This window comes from Camelus ferus, chromosome 8, assembly GCF_009834535.1.
Source record: "Camelus ferus isolate YT-003-E chromosome 8, BCGSAC_Cfer_1.0, whole genome shotgun sequence".
Taxonomy (NCBI): Eukaryota; Metazoa; Chordata; class Mammalia; order Artiodactyla; family Camelidae; genus Camelus; species Camelus ferus.
Window position 1 is genome coordinate 47,041,197 of NC_045703.1, and position 20,258 is coordinate 47,061,454.

Sequence of the window (20,258 nt, forward strand, 5' to 3'; positions counted from 1 at the left end):
AGAGGAAAGAGGAGGGGAAAATCTGCTAGAATCAAGCTGTGAAATTCTATAGAGTTTGCGAAAGTTGTTTTGCCAGTAGCTGGCTCTTTACTTAATTTTGAAAATTTCACTCACTCTCCTATTACAGGGCCTTATTAACTCTCAGTAACATTTTGACAATATATTCAGATACTGTGCATAGTTACCTCAAGGTAAAAGGCCCATAATGATGGATTTCTCACCTCAAGTTTTCATCCTAAACACTGGGCCATGATTCTGAGTTTATTTTAAAGGAATCCTTCTATTATTATTATTTTTTAATAAAACCTCTGACTCTTACCTAAGTAATAACTTCCACTAAGTAAGCAAGGTAATAAATATGTGTGCCCTTAGGAAACCCAACTTGAATGAGCAAGCATGCTGCATGAAGTCAGTTCTGGAAGGCCAGGAAACAATTACTCAGGAAGCATTTTCTGAGCACTCACTTAATTATGGGTCAGAGCAACTGCATGGAAATAATTTTTGCTTTATTGAACCACAGGATATTACCTGGGCAATTAAGTACAGTTTTGTGTTCTGTGAACTAATCTCAAATAGATTTTCCCCCCTAATTTCTTTTCTAGTACAACGGTTCAAAGATCCTATGATGCATCTGATTTCTAGCACGTTTGATACGTCAACATGTCTGAAAGCGTGATACCTGTTCACTGGGGGTGGTGGGCAGAGATCCAAACTCTTTAATGTACTTATCTGTTTCTTTGGCAAGCTGGTTGGTGTACTGCTGCTTCTGCTGCCTAAAGTGAGAAAACACACATTATAGCCAAAGAACTAATCTATTGCTTTAAGCTACAACTTGATTCAACTCCGATGAATAGTTTTATGAAAATCACTTTTTTACAGACTGGCTCCAAATTTTCTCTATGAAAAGAAAATTTTCAGGTTCTATTCTTGATAAATATTGAGCAAATATTACATGGAAGCTTCTTTACTCACACCTGGGGGAAACCAAGCTTTGAGAAACAAATATCTGCAGCTATTTAGAAAGGAAGATGAGTCAAGCCAACACATGACTGTGAGAGGTCTGGTGTGTGAGCTTCTGGGGTGTGGGAGCCTTTTATGTGCATCCCAGAATTGGGAGATTAGCTGAATAAGTAAAGAGGATTTGTTGCCTTCAACTCTGCCCAGTTCCCAGGTCTCAGGGTACTAGGGCTAGTCCCTTGTATTTCTCTACCTGAACATTTAAATTCTATAAATACTTAAAAAAAAAATAAGAGTGGAAGAAGTAATTAGTAATAGTACTAATTTATTATTATTTAAGTCTCCTGTAGGAAGAAAAATAGCATTTCTCTGTAAAAACAGCAGAACACAGTAAAGTAAGTTATATTGGTATCTGTGTCCTGCTAGCTAGCTTATAAAGTAAAAAGTGAGATCTCTAACTAAAGAAACTGACACACAAAAAAAGCTTGTATTAATGCAATGCTTTATAAGTTACAATAGCAATACCTCTCATACATATTATCTCTCATTTTAAACACATATTGGTCTCATTTAGGATCCTTTAGAATAAGATGACACTATATAAGCATATGTTTTAGAATAGATACCTGTACTTGACAGGTAAGGAAGAATTATAATCTACTTATATATATTTACCAAGTCCCCTATCTTTAATATGCCTTTTAAAAATCTTTAGAAAAAGTTATATAATTAAAAGTCTAAAAAGACTTTAATAACGTCTATTATTCAGAACCTCCACTATTAACCTTAGCAAAATATTGTTAACTATTAAGAACTGTGGTTTCTATTCCATTTTACCTTGATTTATTATTTAGACTTGGGGCATTTTTACCACCCTGATATCTATCCACTGCAGAAAAATGCAATATAAATTAGAGATAACAGTAAATTCCTCAAATTGTACCTCATAAAAAATATGGGTTGCTATTACCTATCTGTTAATTTCTTCCTCTTTGAAATTTTCCCTTTTATAGCTAATATTTGGCATATCACTATTATATGCATATTACTTGAAATCTGTAGCTGTAACAGTGCTGAACTAAGATTTAAGATTCAGGTTCTGAATAACGTTGGGCAAATTATCAAACTCCCAACAGACATGTTTGCCTTATAAGCAAAATGGAAATAGTTCTTTTGATCCATCTAACTCACTCCAATTTTGTAAGGTTCAGATGAGAAAATGTGTAAAAACACTCTGTAAAATCTATACCACAAAGTATTACCACTGTTTTCCTAACACCATATTAATTTACTGAAATATGTAGTATATAACTTCATTATTAAAAAAATAAACAGAAGCTAATGCTTTCTGAAATTAAAGGATGTAAATACAAGCTTTTGCAGGGCACAGTTCATATTGGATATGTATTGGCTCTAAACCAAATAAAAATCCAGTCATTGTAAGGACTGTTAGCTATGGGAAGTAACCACACAAATAGACAAGCTCGGAATACTATTTTTCAAAAGCCATTGAAAACAACCTATTAAAAAGTATAAGAAAGGCAATTTAAAAAGTTTTGCTTTGACAGAGTAAGCCAGATCTTAAAAATAAAGAAAAACATCTGCCTACTGTGGACAGAAAAGAAATGTACTAAAAAGCTTAGTACAAGTAAGGCAGCAGAAAAACCCTATTAATTTTCTATTGTTTTCGACAATAAATGTAACACCACAAACTCTCATAGGAATGTAACAATAGGTGGTTTTTCCTCTTTATTTACTTCTTTTTGTTGTTTAATTAAACACTTACAGCTGTTGTCTTAATTCAGGTGAATCCTGAGGTGTTCCAAGTTGATTCAGAGTCCTCTGTATTTCCACAGCTATTACGATAGAAAATAAATGTAGAATTGTTACAAATGTTAAGACAAGAGAAATTAAGTTAGAAATACACACAATAGGACAGTTAGAAAAAGAAAAACAAAGAGATAAATACAGAAGACATTAGTTGAGAAAAAAAGAAATGGTTTATTCAAATCTAATCAGTGACAATGGATTAACTTTCAAGAGGACTGTCTGGGGACATTAACATCTGAAACTGCAATTATGATCCAAAAATATTATCTTCTTCCCTATTCCATCGGAGCATTTAGTACAATGGCACACGGACTCTCACATAATTCTACTGATATAAAAATTGGGAGGAAAGTAACTGTTATAATTACATGATTCATTCCTATATAAAGTCAATGAATTATAGTTAATAAAGGAGTACAACAAAATTAGAAAAATTATTTTTCGATTATCTATGTAATAAGTAATTCAAGCAAGGATCGAAGGACATTAAAACCACGGGGGTATTCACATGGCTTCAAATTATCACCATACAGATGTCATTAATTTGAGTTAACTTTATCAAAGATAAATTTGTTGCTTAAAACAAATCATCAAATTTAGTGCCACGACTGGTCAAACTGGCATGATAAGCCTCCTGTCATGATGCAATAAGAAAGTGACAATACGACCTATGTATTTTTCTCACCAAAGTATTTAACCTGAACCTCATCATGAGAAAGAAATCAGACCAATCTAGATTATTGGATAATCTACAAAACAACTAGCATAGACTTTTAAAAATGTCAATGAGACAAAAGAAAAAAAAATATGAAAGCAGAGGAGTTTTTCTAAATTAAAGAACTAAAAAACACAAAATACTAAAACACCCAAAAGCCAATGTATGATTTTTGACTGGATTCTGAATCGGGAAAAAAATACTATAAAAAATTGTGAACGCAGTTGACAAACTTGCATTTAAATTGGAAATTTGAATTTGGAAAGATTAAACAAAAGTTGAAAAATGTCAACAACAGGTGAAACCAGCTAAAGAATATATAAAAAATTCACTGCATTATACTTTTATTTTTTTGTAGGTTTAAAATATTTAAAAATCATGCTAACTCATACCCAGAAATCTATGACCACTCCAAAAAAAAAAAAAGCCCTTAACAAAAGGGGAGGTCCTAGTTTTATACAGTAATACACAAAAATAAAATGTTAAGTAGAGATAAGTTAAAATCCAGCTCAAAGTAAAGAACTTTCCCATTTCCAAGAACTAAAGAAAAATGATCCAACCCACTCATTCTTTTCATTTAAAATAAGTGGTTTATTTATATAGCTTAAATGCTTTTAAACAGTCATTATTTATTTATGGGATCAAGGGAATGACTGTATTCCAAAACACAGGATAACTTTTGTTCACTGAAGATGATGTAATGAACACTGCTTTCAAGTCAAAGATGAAAAATATAAATACTGGAAGAAGAATCATATAACATATAGCAAGAGCTATCCATTCAGCTAGTTACAAAGGGTTTATTTTTGCATTTTTCTTTTTTTTTTTTTTTTTTTGCTGTTAATAGATTTTCTTTTGGGAGGTGAAGAAACTTTGCTGTTTTTAACTTATGGCTGCTTGCAATTAGTTATATATTTCCTTCTCAACCTCAACAGATTTTCTTGGGCCACCTTATAGGGGTTTAAAGCTTTTACTTTCAAAAAAAGTATGCAGGTAAGACAAACTGTAGTGTGGGCCTCTATGAGACAGAGGTGGGCACTTATCACATTTCTAGAAGGTTCTTTTTTACAAAGGTCATATTAAGTGAGAAAAAAATAGATTGTACAATAAATAACATGAGGAATACTGAGTGTTAGACTACTCTATCTGACCTCATGTAGCAAAACAAATCTGTCATAAATTATTTACATATTAAAAATTGAAACCATTAAACTGCTACATAAAACTATAAAAATGTATGTATTACACCATCTTATTTATGATCTTGGCATGACATATAAAACACTATCCAAGCATGAAACTAAACTAAAAACCATGAAGGAAAATCTGACAAATTGACAAAACATACACAAAATTTTAAAGTGCTTTATGAAAAGTATGTATCTACATTACATATATATATATATATATATATGTATGTGTGTGTGTACACGGGAGAAAATATCTGTGGTATATGAGCCTTCCCTAATAGAGAAAAAACTCCTATAAACTGGAAATATAAAAGTAGCCTAGTGAAAAATGGGTAAAAGATATCCTCTTACAATTTGTAATAAGCAAATAAAAATATGAGAAACTCAAGTTCATTGATAATCACTTTTCATATATCAGACTGGTAAAAATCTGGTAAGAAAAATTCGCAGATAGGAATAGAATTACAATCAAAAGACTTCAAAAAAAGTAAAGACATAGATAAGAAGGAACAATATGCATCATGTATAAAGAATCAGAAATCACTGAGAAAAGGTCAGCCAAGCCAGGACAAAAATGGGCCATAAAGAAGAACTTGAATCATATTCACTGAAAAAATGAAAAGTCTATCAATCCTGGAAAGGATAAATAACTTCCACGTACAAACGCTATATAAAATTGGCCATTAAAAAAGAATTAAGTAGACATGCTTCTGATAGGCCTCTGGGAGCCTAAATCGACCAAGTGGTTATTTCGCTAGTTTGGGTAAACGGATATAGTCAGCAACCCCAGTCTTCACCCTTTCTCCTAGAGCAAGGGCTCATATGTGAAGGAACAGGTAATTGGAAGCCCCTGGGGGCTCTGTGCGGCAACAAAACAGAAAACCAGGAGCAACACCTATCTTGTGCACTGCTCGGAAATGCCACAAAGACCTGACAGCGTGAGTGGTGAAGCCTCTCCTACCCCATTTAATTGGTGGGTCTGAAGGATGCCGAAGGCAAACAGTTACCACTGCTAGTGGAAGCTCATTCAAATGGCGACTCCAACTTCAGTGTTCCTCTAAATGTAATCTATTTACTAGAACAGATGATCACACTCCCTGGCACCTTGTATAAACCTGCTGATACAGTAAATATTTTCTTCTCCATCCTGAAAACCAGAAAACATGAGAAGGAGTTTGCTCGCAACTGGATGGATGGCAGTGAGCCTTCAAAGTCTTATCTTAGGGTTATACACACTATCTCAGTACTACAAGTTAGTCATCAAGGTTATTGATCATCTCCTCCTATAGGACATGACACTAGTCCAACACTGCTTACATCTGCTTTCAGGATCTGAAAAGCAAGAAGCAATGCATACTCTTAGGTGCCTTGGAAAGAAAGAAGTATGCCGGCAGACAGAAGATAGTTTCTATAAAAATACAGGGCCCTGTTTCCTCAGTGAAGAACCTTGGTCCGTTAGTCTGTATGGATCACAGACATACTCCTACGAAGTAAACGACAGACTGCTTTTCTCTGCAGTTGCAAATAAAAATAGGGAATGGTGCTTCATGAGACTTTTTAAGTTGCTACAACTCATTTTACTAAAGGCCCCAAAAGGTTGTCAGCTCTGGCTTCAACTCCCCAACAGAAAAGGCTATTGGGCTAGTTCAAGTGGTGGTACGAGCAACTCTGCAACTTGGCTTTAAAGACCCAGGTGATCCAATGGTAACTCAAGTAACTGTGCAACATCTGGATGCTGCATTAAAGGAGTGGCAAGTCCTAATAGGAAAAAAGGAGCCCCTGAGAACCTTGGAGCAAAATCATGCTCTCTTTGCAAACCAATGTTATCCCTTGAGGAACAGTTCTGGTCTTGCTACTGAGCCCTGGATATAAAGTGAACAATGGTATACTAGGTGACCCACTGACCCGAGCTGCCCACTAGGTGTTATGTTATCTTGTTGGTATATCTCTTTCTTGATTTTGTTCTGTATGTTAACCTGCCTGCCTGTCACCTCAACTCCTACATCACTCGTTCAATGGAATAATAAAACAGCAATTATTTTAAGAATAAAAGCCACATATAGGTTCACCAGCATGGACTTCCCCTTTCTCAGACTAACGTGATTACTGGCAATGCCATGTACCAGTCTGCAGCAACCACCATCCAAAGTAAGTATGTGATGTGGCGCACACTTGGGGGTATCAGCCAATCGCCCAGTGGCAAGGTGACTGCACTCCATGTTGGTGGAAGCAGAATTTTATGTTCAGTGAAATAGGACTACAGATTTTGTTATGATTCCTCCTCTACTGCCCTCCTTCCATGGTTCTATCAGCCTCTGAATCCATGCATTAGTAACAATTACACACCAATGCTTCTGATCAAGATATTCAACTTACAGGCAGAAAGTTTAACTGCTGCTCTTCTCACATTAATTTAGAAACAGAATTATGATTACTTTTTCACTGTACTGAATGAACACTTTTGTAGAGAAACTGCTACATCGTTACCCCTCTATTAAAGAGGTTACTAGGCAGATGGCAAAAGGATGGTGATCTGGAAAAACTGATAATCATTCCTAGTTGCTCCAAGTCATGTCTGTTGGGTTCATTTCATTACTTACCCTGGAGTATTACGAATTTATCGAACAGTCATATTCATTTTTAATTGGCATATGTCCTACTTTAAAGGAAAAAAAAATCCTCATGAAACATGAAAATTAAGGAACAAATCTTTTATATAACCATACAGTTACCTGAAGAAAAACACACCTAATACATGGAGATAGGATTAAATTAAGATGCACCTCTGCGAGAATCAATGAACAAATTATGTTTGTATTACCCACAATCTGCAACTATTTGCACTGTCACTTCTAGAAAGGAGACTTAAAAGAACAGATTGCATTTTTTGTAACACAAAGGGAATACTATTTACTACACACCCAAAAAGGTACATCATTTCCTTAAAACCAAAACAGTCCCCTTTCAGGCTCTTCATTATGCGGTACCAAACACCCATTCTGTTCCATGTGGGTCTGCTGCCATCTAGTGGATGATGTAAGAAAAAATACTTCATAGCAAAGGGTATTTTTTTGTCATAACACTGTAGGCAGTAGTTGGTATGGGACTGTAAAAATGCCCACCTGTCGGAGTTCCCTGGTGAACAGGGAGGACGCTGTCTGACCAGTGAGTGGCTGGGCCCCGGGGGGCACCCTGGGCCAGCCCTAACAGGCACACAGAATGCCTTCAAAGAAGTGTCTCCAGATAACGGAGAACAGAATACATCATTCCCTTTTAAGACAAAATAGTGTTCAACCCAAAATAACTCAGAGTTGAAACTGACAATCATAGAAAAAAAAAAAGATTATTAAAACCCTGGGACAAGTGGTTTAAGATTCTGACTCAGTCTCATCCACATCACACTAAGGAAGGAGAAGTGGAGTTTAAAACGCTGACTAGCAAGCAGTCTGGGAGCCAGACAGCTTCGTTTGGAAACCCGACCTCACTTCTTCCTGACTGCTGACCTGCGGCGACTGACCTCATCTCTCCAAGTTACAACTGCCTCACCAGTTGAGCAGAGAGAAAAATCACCTCTTCCTCAGCTATCATGAACTTCATCTGAGGACAATGACTGTAAGTACCTCGTACCGGAAACAGGAGTTCAATAAATGAGAGTGAACAGTATGGGGTGTTGTTTTTTTTTTCACCTGAAAGAAATGAACAGTAAGAATATTCTTAATAACACAACTAATGTAAACCACGCTGTAGGAAGGTGTTGAAACTTGATAATCTCTGAGACAGTTATGAGAATTGTAAAGATCAACTGACACGAGACAGTTTATATCCTGTAATTAGGAGGAAAGAGTCAGATACTACCTGAGAGTGACATGCATCTGACAGTAATATACAAATGCTATAACTGAAACTGAATTGGAAAAAAACCAACTAAATATTAACAGAAACAATATTATTAATAGAAACACCCTGTTTTAAAGGGCGGTTTAGAGTATTATGGAAGACAATTATATAACAACGTTTTTTAAATGGCATAGATCTCTTAGAATCATTAGGTTGGGCTCATTACAGATACAAGGTGAATGGGACAATATATCCTAAGAAAATATATCAGCTGATTGAAAGTAAGTACCAACACAAAAAGGTTCTAAGAAAAAAATCAAGTGAACTTGGTCTATTTCCTCTATTAGGAAAAACCAAGAAAAAGTGTGTAATAATTCTAAAAGCACATGGCAAGTGGGAAAACTCTGCAGAGAATCTGAAAGAAAGCTACGAAAATAATTATGGGCCTTTTCCCCAACATGCTCTCTATCTCATGCTCTGTCTTGTGACCTGAGCACGGAACTTACCTTCGTTGTGGGTGAAAGAACTGATGTGAACAGCGGAGAGGAGAAGGGGTAGGGGGAAGATGCAGGACCTTTGGGGACGAGTCCTGAAGTGAGATGCTCACCACAGAGCCTGCGCCCCGGGGCCACGCCCCTGGGTTTCCTGCGCTCTCCTTCCCACACTCTAACACCTGCCCTGTTTCCACGAAGCAATCTCGATACTTAGAACACATGTAATTTTGAATTCCTCATTAGTTTCTCCTCCCAGATACTTAAAGGGAGAAAAGTACACAGGTTAACAAAGTGGAAATTCAGGGCATTTTAAAGCTACTGTAGATTTACAAAGGGTTAAGTCTGAAGTCACGGTTCTTAAAAACGAACAAAGCACAAAAGTAAGTCATTTGAAAATTGTATGTAAACAACACTGTGGATATCTAAGATGGTGGGAACACTGCAAGCTCGGTCTTAGCAAAGATGTTCGGTCCTAACATCTCATCAGTGGGACCTGCTCAGTTGACCTGCTCTGAGAGGGTCTAGAACTGGGAGTAACAAAGGCCAGAGGAGGACACGGGCCCTTGAGAAGGTGATCTGTGGAAGCAGCAAACACCAAGGGACTTGCCAGCGTGAGGCCTCACTCCCTCCAGTTCTTCAAGTTCCCTGACCCTGCCTTGGCCCGCCTCCTCCATGAGCTTCCTTCCACTGGATGGTCCAATAGCCCTCCTTCTGCTTCAAAAGCAGCCCACGTATTAGCTATGCCACAAAGTTCACCTCCAGTTTATATGGCAGTGATTCCTCAACTGTTTATCTCAGTCTGAATTTCTGACCCATTCTATTTGCAACACCTTGTTACTCAGACGTTTTTGCCAAAGCACTGCAAATGGATTTCTGCTTTCTATAGGAACACGGCAGAGGTCTGCTCCTGAATCTTCCCTCTTCTTCCCACCTCAAGCCATATAGAATAGAGAGGATTAAAAAGAAAATCCACACAAGTTACATTTTCAGAGAAATTAGGACAATAAAAAAAATTCTCAAAAACATGTACATGTGTTGAAAAGCAACAGAAAAAGAGCAGATCCTGGGTGGGAAGCCATGTGGGTGGGGTAGGGAATGAGGGGGGCTGCAGAGGAGAACAGGGGGGCAGAGCTCCAAGTGTCACCAGCAAGAATCCACCACCAGAAGATGATGGTCACACCCCGAGTGGACTGGAGGGGGAGCCCTCCTATACCAGGCTAGGCTCTGAGAGGCAGAAGGGGAAAGAAATAGTGCCTCAGCCATAAAGGAGCCCTAGCAGAGGCTGGGCACCCCCCTCTCCCTTCACAGCATCTCCTGCCAGAAAAAGCAAACTCATTCCACCGAATAACGGTGGCGGGGTTGGGGGGAGGGGGATAGATCATAGCAACCACGCAAAAGACTATAAAAAATTGTGGAAAAGAACAGCAAAACTCCTGGCAAAGAAAACACCACAGGAAAAATGTTGTCATGAAAGTGGGTAAGGTGAAAATTATAACCCAAAATAGTACCACATTTTTTTTTTAACTCAATGAGGCAATTACAGTTTTAAAGGAAGATCACAAAAAAACTCACAGACGAGATGGCCAGATAATAGGCACTGGTGAATGCAGAAACTAGAGGAACTCAGGGACGAAAGGGAAAGATAAATTCAGAAAGGAAGACTAAGTGACTGGAAGGATTAGACGCGCAGCAAGCACGAGCCCGCTGCCCCTCACCCACCCCCCAACTGCCCGGTCCAGTGACGTCATTTTGGGGATGCTCAGGAGACACACCTCTCTTCCTGATGGTTTTAGCTCCTGGCTCACTGGCACTCCCCATTCCTGTCTCAATTCTTGGTGACTCTGATACAGATGTCGACGATCTTTCCACCATCCTGGCCTCAGTTCTTTGCAGGCCTCTCCCCAAAGAATCTTGTCCTCCATTCTGCCGTAGTCACACGCTCTTTAGATCTCATCAAATGCTTTCTCATTAACAGTAACTGTAACTCTTCATAACCTTAGTTTCGTACATACCACTTACAAACACCACCTCCTGTAGGTCTAGCTCACTGGTACCCTGACCCCAACAAGCCTCTGACTCCCTCCCCTACCCGGGGCCTGGAATCCTCTGGTCCTGGCGCTGTCCCTCACACAATCTCCCCTCCCACCCCCCGATGTTTTCACTTGCCTTGGGACCCAACCTAAACTCCACAGTCAGCTTAAATTAAATGTCATCTTCACGCTCTTGCTTGTATCCTCAAGCCCCTCTCTCCATTCATAGTAACCACCTGACAAATTCAAAACTCGAGTTGAACCCAACACTGTGATGCCCCTATTATATGAACGTGCCACACATCACTTAACCAGACCTTTGTTAATGGACATTTTATCCTAAGACCACATGTTTAAATGTTGGGGAACTTACCACTTATGCTGCCTCCACAAATGAATCCTTCTGAGTTCTATACAGATAAAATAAGGTGTGATGCTGATTATATAAGAAGATTCCAATCTGTGTCTCCACATTCCACTCACTTACATGCTCAAAAGCCTGGTTCTACCCAGAGAAAAAGCCTGGAGTCCTTCCAATGGCCTAGAAGACCCCACCACCCCAACCCCAGCTCCTACTATCCCCTCTCTCTGTGCTCTGTGCACACAGGCCTCCTCACTACCCCTCTGACACGCAGGCACACTTCTAGCTCAGGGCCCTTGGACCTGCTATTCCCCTGTCTAAAACATTCTTTCCTCAGATACTGAAGGATGCATTTCCCTTACTTCCTTTAAATATTTGCACAACTATCATCTCCTCAGTGAGGTCTATCCTGGCTCCCCGTGTACCCCATCTATAAATGCAGTACCCTCTCTAGGATACCCGATTCCCACTGGTATGTTTTTGTCAGGTTGCTTTTCATAACACTTAACATCTCCTTCCAATATACAATTTACTTATTTATTTTCTGTCTGTCTTGTCTCACTAAAGGTCAACTACATAAAGGCAGGTATCTTGTCTGTTTTATTTACTGACATCTCTGGCATCCAGACAGTGTCCAGCACATCACAGATGCTTAATAAATACTCACGGAATGAATGAATGCACATAATTGCACAAGTAATGACCTGTTACAATATAAAACCTGATTCAGATTCAAATGCATACTGTTATGTGAATCGGATCATCCTAGGTTCAAGTACCACCTTTCCCATAATAGTTTTATGAATGAACTTGAGCAAGTGACCTAACACTTCAAATCTAAATATTCTCACCTGACAGAGTTGGCTAGAAGATCAAATAACAATGCACAAAAAACAGATTCAAAATATCAAACAGGAGGCACACAGTAAACATTTAATAAGAGAGCTAAAAGATACTAATTTACATATCTTCCAGAAAGAGATGCACAGGACTGCCTACACGCCAAAACCAGGGCCAACAGGCAAGTCTATACAACTAAAATCACTGGAGGCATCTGGGCCATCCTGCCCAGCCCTCCTCCCACACCCCAGCAGCAAAGCAGTGCTCTGGGCACTTCTAAATCAGCAAGACTGAGCTGGATCTTTAGCTAAAGGCTTCCATGTTCCCCAGCAGGAAAACAGTAATCCACAGGCTATAAGAGAATCTTGGTGATGTCTGCGGGCATTCTCTTGGACGTTAAATGTGATGGAGAAGTCAGTCACCAGACTCAGTAATATCAGTACTGCAACAATGGTGTCTTAAAATCATGACCATGATAATGACACTATAACAAGAAAGAAGACTGGAAAAAGGAAACATACCAAGACTTAACAGGACACTATTTTGTATGAGCTTTGGATCCTTCCAAATCAATTAACAGGCAAACCAATTAATAACTGCTTTAAGAAAAAACCCAGTCTGGAGTCAGCATAAAAGACAATTACTCTTTAAGGAAAACTACTGCTCAGTAACTGGTGAAAAACAAGAAAGAGTCAAAGAGATGAGGACAGGAATTGTCAAAACTATTACAGGAAACCCAAACTAAACAGCCCAGCCTGAGTTCTGCTGTCCGGCTCTCACACCAGCACCGAGCCAACTAAACTGTACAGACAGGCAGCATCACAGGGCAGCTGAGTGGCCATTACACAACTAATCGCAAACTTTATTTTAATAAAAGAGAAGCTACCCTGATATAATTACTGAGCATATTAAATGTATTAAATGTATTTATAGTGAAAAGATCTAATAATAGATTCATTACTAAATAAGAGTGTGGCAAAAAAGTTTTACCATATAGTCAGTACATAGAACTCAGAAGGACTCGTTTGGCAGGCAGAGCTTACTCTTTAACTTTTAAACATATAATTTTAGGATAAAATGTCCATTAACAGAGATTTGATCAAGTGATGTACAGCATATATGTATTATAACAAATTATACAACCAACACAGAAGAGACAAAAAGTAAGCAGCAAAAAAAAAAAAAAAAAGAAAAGAAAGAAAGAGAGAGAGTATGATCTCATTTTCATAAAAAAAGAATGCTAATTATATATAAATACTTCTGGAGTCCTTTGGATAAATAAAAGAGCATGCAAGTTCACTTTAAAGCTGTTTCCCTTAGGTTGCCATTGAAGAAAAACACTCTGACAGGCAAGTGACTTTGGCAGACAAGTGCTGAAAAATCAACTGATGTTGCATTATCGGTCTGGGCTCATCTTTGTGATCATTATCAGTAATGGCTTCAAGTAGAAGCAAATCTTACAATGAATGCATGTTTAATAAAGGTATTTCTATATTATTATCCATTAACTACACTTGCTATTTAAAAGTATCTTTCAGAATCTTGAGTTTTTCATAAAAGTCAAAAGAAGTTAATATAAATATCTTGTCTCTCATTCTACACCATGTGCTCAATATCTTCCTAAGCACAGTAACGCACATCATTTTTTGAAATACAGTAAGTTAAAGTGTAGAGTCTTGGGATTCAAAAGCGAACTTTAGTGTTATCTGGGTTTCCCACAACTTTAAACCCCAGTGCAACTTGCCAAGGAATGCCGGCCTGTGTTTAGTTTGCCAGACCTGCCATAACAAAGCAGCACAGACTGGTGGCTTAAACAACAGAATTTTATTTCTCACAGTTCTGGGTGGAGGCTGGAAATCTAAGGTCAAAGTGCCTGTGGGTTTGATTCTCCCGAGGCTTCTCTTCTTGGCTCGGAGATGGCCTCCTCTTGCTGTGTCCTCAGGTGGCCTTTTCTCTGTGCCTTGTCGCCCCCTAGTCTTATAAGGACACCAGTCATATTGGATTAGAGCACCATCTTTATGACCTCATTTAACCGTAATTACCTCTTTAAAGGCCCTATCTCCAAAATTTAGTCATATTGGGGGTTACTACTTCACATATGAATTTTGGGAGACACAACTTCCATTCATCTCTTAATTGTCCTCCTTAAAATTACACAGAAAGAAGAGTACCCCTCGGACACCTGACACCCCTTCAACTATCTGAAGCAGCAGTCCTAGCCCCCTCTAGATGAAGTGCTCGTGTATCAGTGTATCATAGTGTGACTTTTGTGTCCTTCTCATTCCTCTCTCCTTCTGTTATTCACATTCAACAACTGTTTCTTTTTCAGAACTGAGCTCACAGAAAGGCAATGTGCCTTTTCTTTAAGATTTCTTTATATAATTTGTTTCTTCCGCATTACGGTGACTGTGCATTGCAGTCAGGACTTCTGAGAGCTTTGCATCTTATCAAACTGTCTTCCCCTCTTCTAGTGTCACATCTTGGAATCACAACACCCTCTTTTTTGAAATTTTCTATTCTATCCTTCATGTTCTATCCTCTGTCATCCAGTAAATCCTTAAGAGACTCTTTATGAAAGCTCCTGGGGGATGTAATTCTGCTTAAAGACATGATCCCCTGTCACAGAGATTATAGACCCTAGTGGTTAAGGAAAAACATGTTGGCAGTTTAGAAAAAAATTTTAAATATGAAATACAAAAAAATTCACAACCCAGCTTCTCATTAACAAATGAGTAAGAGGACACTGTTGCCATGAGATCAAAGGAAATAAAAGCAATAAACATTTATAATGACTACTACATGCCAGGCACACTTACCTCAACTTCTTGAAAATAGATAAATGTAGTTTAAATATATGGTGTAACCTACTTGAGTTCTTTCATTCCTACTTTACTGAGGGCTGACACATTGCCAGGCACCGTTCTTATAGTACAGACACATTAAGCCCTTTCTCTCTGGGAGCTGACATTCTAGCAGGGAATGAAGAAAATAAGTAATTATAGTAGTTGAGTTTATTTATAAAAGGCATTATAAAAACAAAACTGGTTAATGAGAAGAATGATTGGAGGAAGTAAAATGATAGGCCAGGGAAGACAAGGAGCCAACTGTGTGAAGATTTGGGAAGATGTTTGAAGCAGAGGAAAAGCAAGTGCAAAGGCCCTGAGGTAAGAAGGAGCTTTACTGTTCAAGCAGCAGAAAGGCAGCCAATGTGGCTGAAATCTTACAGCTGCAAGGGGGAGAGTGCTAGGAGTCGGTAAATGGGGGGCAGGATCAGATCTGGAGAATGCCGGGGGCGTGGCAGGGGGATTCACATCAGATGGTGAGTGCCACGGGAATCACTGCTGAGTTCTCAGCTGTGAGATGACATGGTCTGACTTATAGTTCACCTTGGCTACAGTATGGAGAACAGACTGTAGACCGGCGGGGATGGAGGCGGAGAGAACAACTTAGAGACTGCAGTCATGCAGAGAAGAAAGAGCAGTGGCTGGGACCTGAGTGGTGACAGCAGGCACAGAGAGAAATGGACAAAGCCAGCAGGTAGGACCAACAGGATCTGCACTTAGACTGCAAATGGGAGCAAAGACACACAGTACTAGGGTTCAGCCTTGGAACAAGGGTAAGAAAGTTCATGTTCAGGACAGAGACATGTAGATGGCTCACATATAGGAGCAGTGAGTGATGGAGCTCCCTGGAGCCGTGTCTTAAAGATTCAGCTCATAAAACAGAAAGCGTTCACTCAAAGTCAGTCACAAACAGCACTTGTGTCTGGTCACGTAGAAAAAGTCCCTGGAGAGAAGAAAGGGTAGTTTGCTTTGTTCAAATTCCCTTGGATAAGACCTTAATTTCCACCCCTAGCTCTGTTCTATGTCAACACCTCAGGCATGAAGAAAATCACAACAATGAAATCAAAACTTCTGAAGCTTTTCTCCTCAAGGGGAAAAAAATTCGAACAAGTATTTTCAGACGTGTGACTTGTGACCTCAGAAGTAGATGTAACAAACAGCATTTTAGGGGAAGGAGGGAGGGAGAGAAAGAGAACACATTTCAACTCCCTTTTCTCTATAAACTGAATTCCCATCCACCAACACCCACCAACAGACCACCACAGGAAAAAAGAAACATCTCCAGTATCTGGGTTCACAGTTCCAGTCATTTATTAACTTCTCAGGACTGAAGTTCTTTTTTAAAGAAAAGTTTGCCTTGGCAACCAAAAAGGAGAAGTCGATGATATTAGCTTCCCTTTTCTGCAGTCATGTGTTAAGGTGCAAAACAAGTGTTCCTTTCCCCAGACTCTAATGAAAAGAACTGTATTCATTCTCAAAAGTAACAAAAGGGCTCACGCTTTTATAGAGACGTTATGTTTCATCTCAAAAGTCGTAAGAACCTTATGGGGACAAGAGCCAAACACTGATTCTTAATAATAAACGAAGTATGCACACAGAATGAGAAGCTAACTACAACACAGGAAAACCAAGAATATTTTTTTCAAATCTAAACAAGTCTGTGTTGGACTAACAGCTTCAATCTATAGGAGATAAATGATAAAAAATAAAACAATGAAGATTCAACAGAAACCTTTTTCAGTCAATTTCTGTTAACCTTCAAAACATGGGCTTAAGTTTACACATTTTACACCTCCCTAGAATGTTCTGACTTCTCAAATCTTCACACACACACACACAAGCACATAAAACACATTATGCATATTTTGCTAAAAAGCAGAAAACTTCTGCACTTATACATTAGCTGAGTATATTTTATGTTACCAATGGATTTATTTTGTTCATTTTCCAAAGGCACACTTTTAGTCACTCTCTATCTTCCTCTTTTAGATTATTAAAAATACAAAAACAACAACTTAAATGCCAGAATTCTCATTAGTGCTGTTAAGACTTACTATAATATGTACATATGGGAAAATTTTATCTCAACAACTGTGTTTCAAAGTCAACTGTCATTAATTCTATCTATCAGTTTCCTTCAATTCATAACCTAGTTATTTCTGACACAATTCACACCACAATCCCTTGTGACTGCAACTCTTCCATCTCCTAATACTTAGAAATAATACGTAAGACTTAGTAGAACCCTACTTGTGAATAACTTGTGAAGGACTGTTTCTATTAATGGGAGTTTAAAAGCATGCATGATGGGTCCAGATAAGGCAACTGGTTTATTAATAACAAAGAGAATAATCCTGCAGGTTAGAAGAGTTTTCAGGATTCTTCACAACTTTTAACTTGATTAAAATTATAGCCTCTTAAAGTTGGAAGATATCATAATCCAGCTCACAGAAAATATACCTAAGAAAATCATGTCTTGGAAGGTAAAAGAGCTTATTCAGGCCATGCTGGTATCTGGACCTGATTTCAGGACACGTGCATGCAGGCACACACAGCTTTTTGCCCAAGAAACTCTTCCTGTTGTCTCATTGATCTTCCTAACTCAGCTACATTCTGAAATCAGGGAATGGCAATATAAATCACATTGAGGTACAACTGTGGCTAAAATGGGTAAAATTTAAGACTGCCAGTGCCAAATGTTAGCAAGGATTTGGAGCAACACAAACTTTAATACACTGGCTAGTGGGTGTACAACCTGAAACAACCACTTTAAGTAACTGTTTAGCTGTATCTACTACAGCTGAACACACACATACTCTATGAACCAGCAACCCAATTTTTAGAAGCATACATGAAACAATGGAATGTAGAAGAATGTTCAGCATTGTTCATAAAAGCAACAAACAAAACCAAACAAACCAAAAATACAGAGACACTCCAAATGTCCACCAACAGTAGAAAGAATAAATAGATGTGGTATGCCTCAATTTGGAATACTGCACAGTAATGAAAACAAATGGCCAACAGCTACCTGATGAACCATGCAAACCTAATGGGAGAAAGAAATCTAACATAAAACATACTACTTGATTCTATTAGATTAAGTTAAAAACTAGGATCATTAATCAGTGATGTCAGAAGTCAGGACATCAGTTATCTTTGGAGAATATAGAGGGCGTTATAAGCAGGAGAAGGCCTTCAGGGAGCTGATAATGTTGTATTTTTTGACATTTGAGGTGTTGTGACATAATTCATTGTGCTATACACTAATAATTGGTCTACTATTCTCTATATATTATACTTCTATTACATAAAAGTTAAAAAAAATCTTTAATTATATGATGGATGCCAGTATATTTACCTGCTTCTTTCAAAAACATGAATTCTTTCTGCGTATTCTGCGTGTCCTGAGTCCATTTTCTCTATTGCGTGTGTCTGTGCCAGGAGGAAGGGTCCCTGTGAAATACCCTACTCTGGCTCACCTAGTATAACAGAGGCTCAGCCATTTCAGCCGACAGAGGCTTGCTTATCCTCATCCTATACAGCACAAGTAGTAGCCTGTCTCAAAGAAAATGCAGATAATAAAGGGTGAATGAGTGTGTATCTCATTTCTAGATACTTCTAATAAAAACGTAATTTTTTTTTAAAGCTTGAGAACTAAATCTAAAGCTTGAGCACTAAATCTACATATTTCTTTGATGCATTATGATTTTCTAGATCTGGGACAGCAAACAGTTTTATTTGCATACTGACTCCAGTCTACTGGGAATGGTTGCCTGGAGCACTGGGTTGAGAAAGACTTGGTGCCATGGTAGGGCCAGTGACAGAGAACACTGTCAATGCCATGGGCAAAGGATGGAGCACAAATACCTTGCTGACTCTACTAGAGTCAACAAAACACTTTCTCCCATAGGATAAAAATAGTTTCTTAATCATTTTAAATGCTCCACAGAGAAATCCCTCATAAAGTTCTAGTTTGCTACTACCTATTCATTACTTACACTTAGAAAGTGATGTTACTTTAATATAATTCTATTTCTGTCTAATACATTTTATGTTTAAGTATTTACAATACTTAAATATCTTATGTTTAATATAGATTATATTATTGTAATATGGTTTAAATACTTCACTAGTAAATCAAATCAATGGCTATAGATTACTTTTAACAAAAAGTAATTTAACAAGAAAAAAACATTTAAGTTTAAAAACATTTTGTTTCATCTATCCTATTCTTTGCAAAATAAAATTGCCAGGATATAATACCATTAAAAAAAACTCACAAAATTCCAACCTTACTAAATATTATTCTTGGGTTCCTCCAAAAATCAAGTTCTTTGATTGCTTTTTTCTTTTGGGAGGTATAAATGAAACCATACAACTCAATATTTTACAAATTTTCATTGATCTTAATCAAAACTAATATGAAAATAAACTATTCCCATAGCAGTACTCAGGGGGAGACTTAGCTTTAGTTGAACAGATGCACATATTCTAACTACAGGAGTATTACCTTACTTACAGCACCTTCTCTTCAGATTTATAAAATCAGGTAATTTGTACTGACACAAATTCAACAGATGCAAATGCGATGTGAAGAGAGGCAACTAATGTGATGCAAAGTTACCGTTTTATTCAATCACATCCAGTATTATTAGCATTACCAGATGGGGGAAAAGTGAACTGAAATTTCACACTTCTCCCTTTCACTTCCACGTGATTTCTGCACACCCTTATCAGTAATGCACACCGGATGGTAGGTTAGATTTTTAGCAATAACTTACTGTACAGAAATCTAAGCTTCCCCTCATTTAAACGATGAATCTCAGAATTAGAAAAACATACACCGTAATGACTGGTTTCACTAAATTCATGACCCCAGATCTCAAATGAGTACTCAACCTGCCACACAACCCTTCTCTGCTTCCCTGGTATGTCCATAATCTCACCTGTCAAAACTACAAGTAGTTTACTCCTTCCATAAACTACTAACAGCCTTCTCTCCCATTCTCTGACGCCTTTGCCTCCTATTTTGTTTAAAAACACTCAAACTCTCCATCTTCATTCACCACACTTCAAGTCCACACCACACTCTGCCTCAACTCTGTACACTGGATAAAAGATGAACCACTCATTAGAGGTCCATTCCCCAACTCCTCTC

General features: G+C 38.1%; 1 protein-coding gene across 3 annotated transcripts in view; it reads right to left on the reverse strand.

The window, feature by feature from the left end:
* The window catches only part of STX7 (syntaxin 7), a 72,524-nt gene that overhangs the window by 40,219 nt on the left and 12,047 nt on the right, over positions 1–20,258 (reverse strand). For all 3 annotated transcript variants that reach the window (XM_032484937.1, XM_032484938.1, XM_006185156.3), the window contains exons 3-4: positions 2,744–2,813; positions 680–773 (exon numbers count right to left, since the gene is read on the reverse strand). In XM_032484937.1, coding sequence (XP_032340828.1) covers positions 680–773; positions 2,744–2,813 — 164 coding nt within the window. The remainder of the gene's footprint in view (positions 1–679; positions 774–2,743; positions 2,814–20,258) is intronic.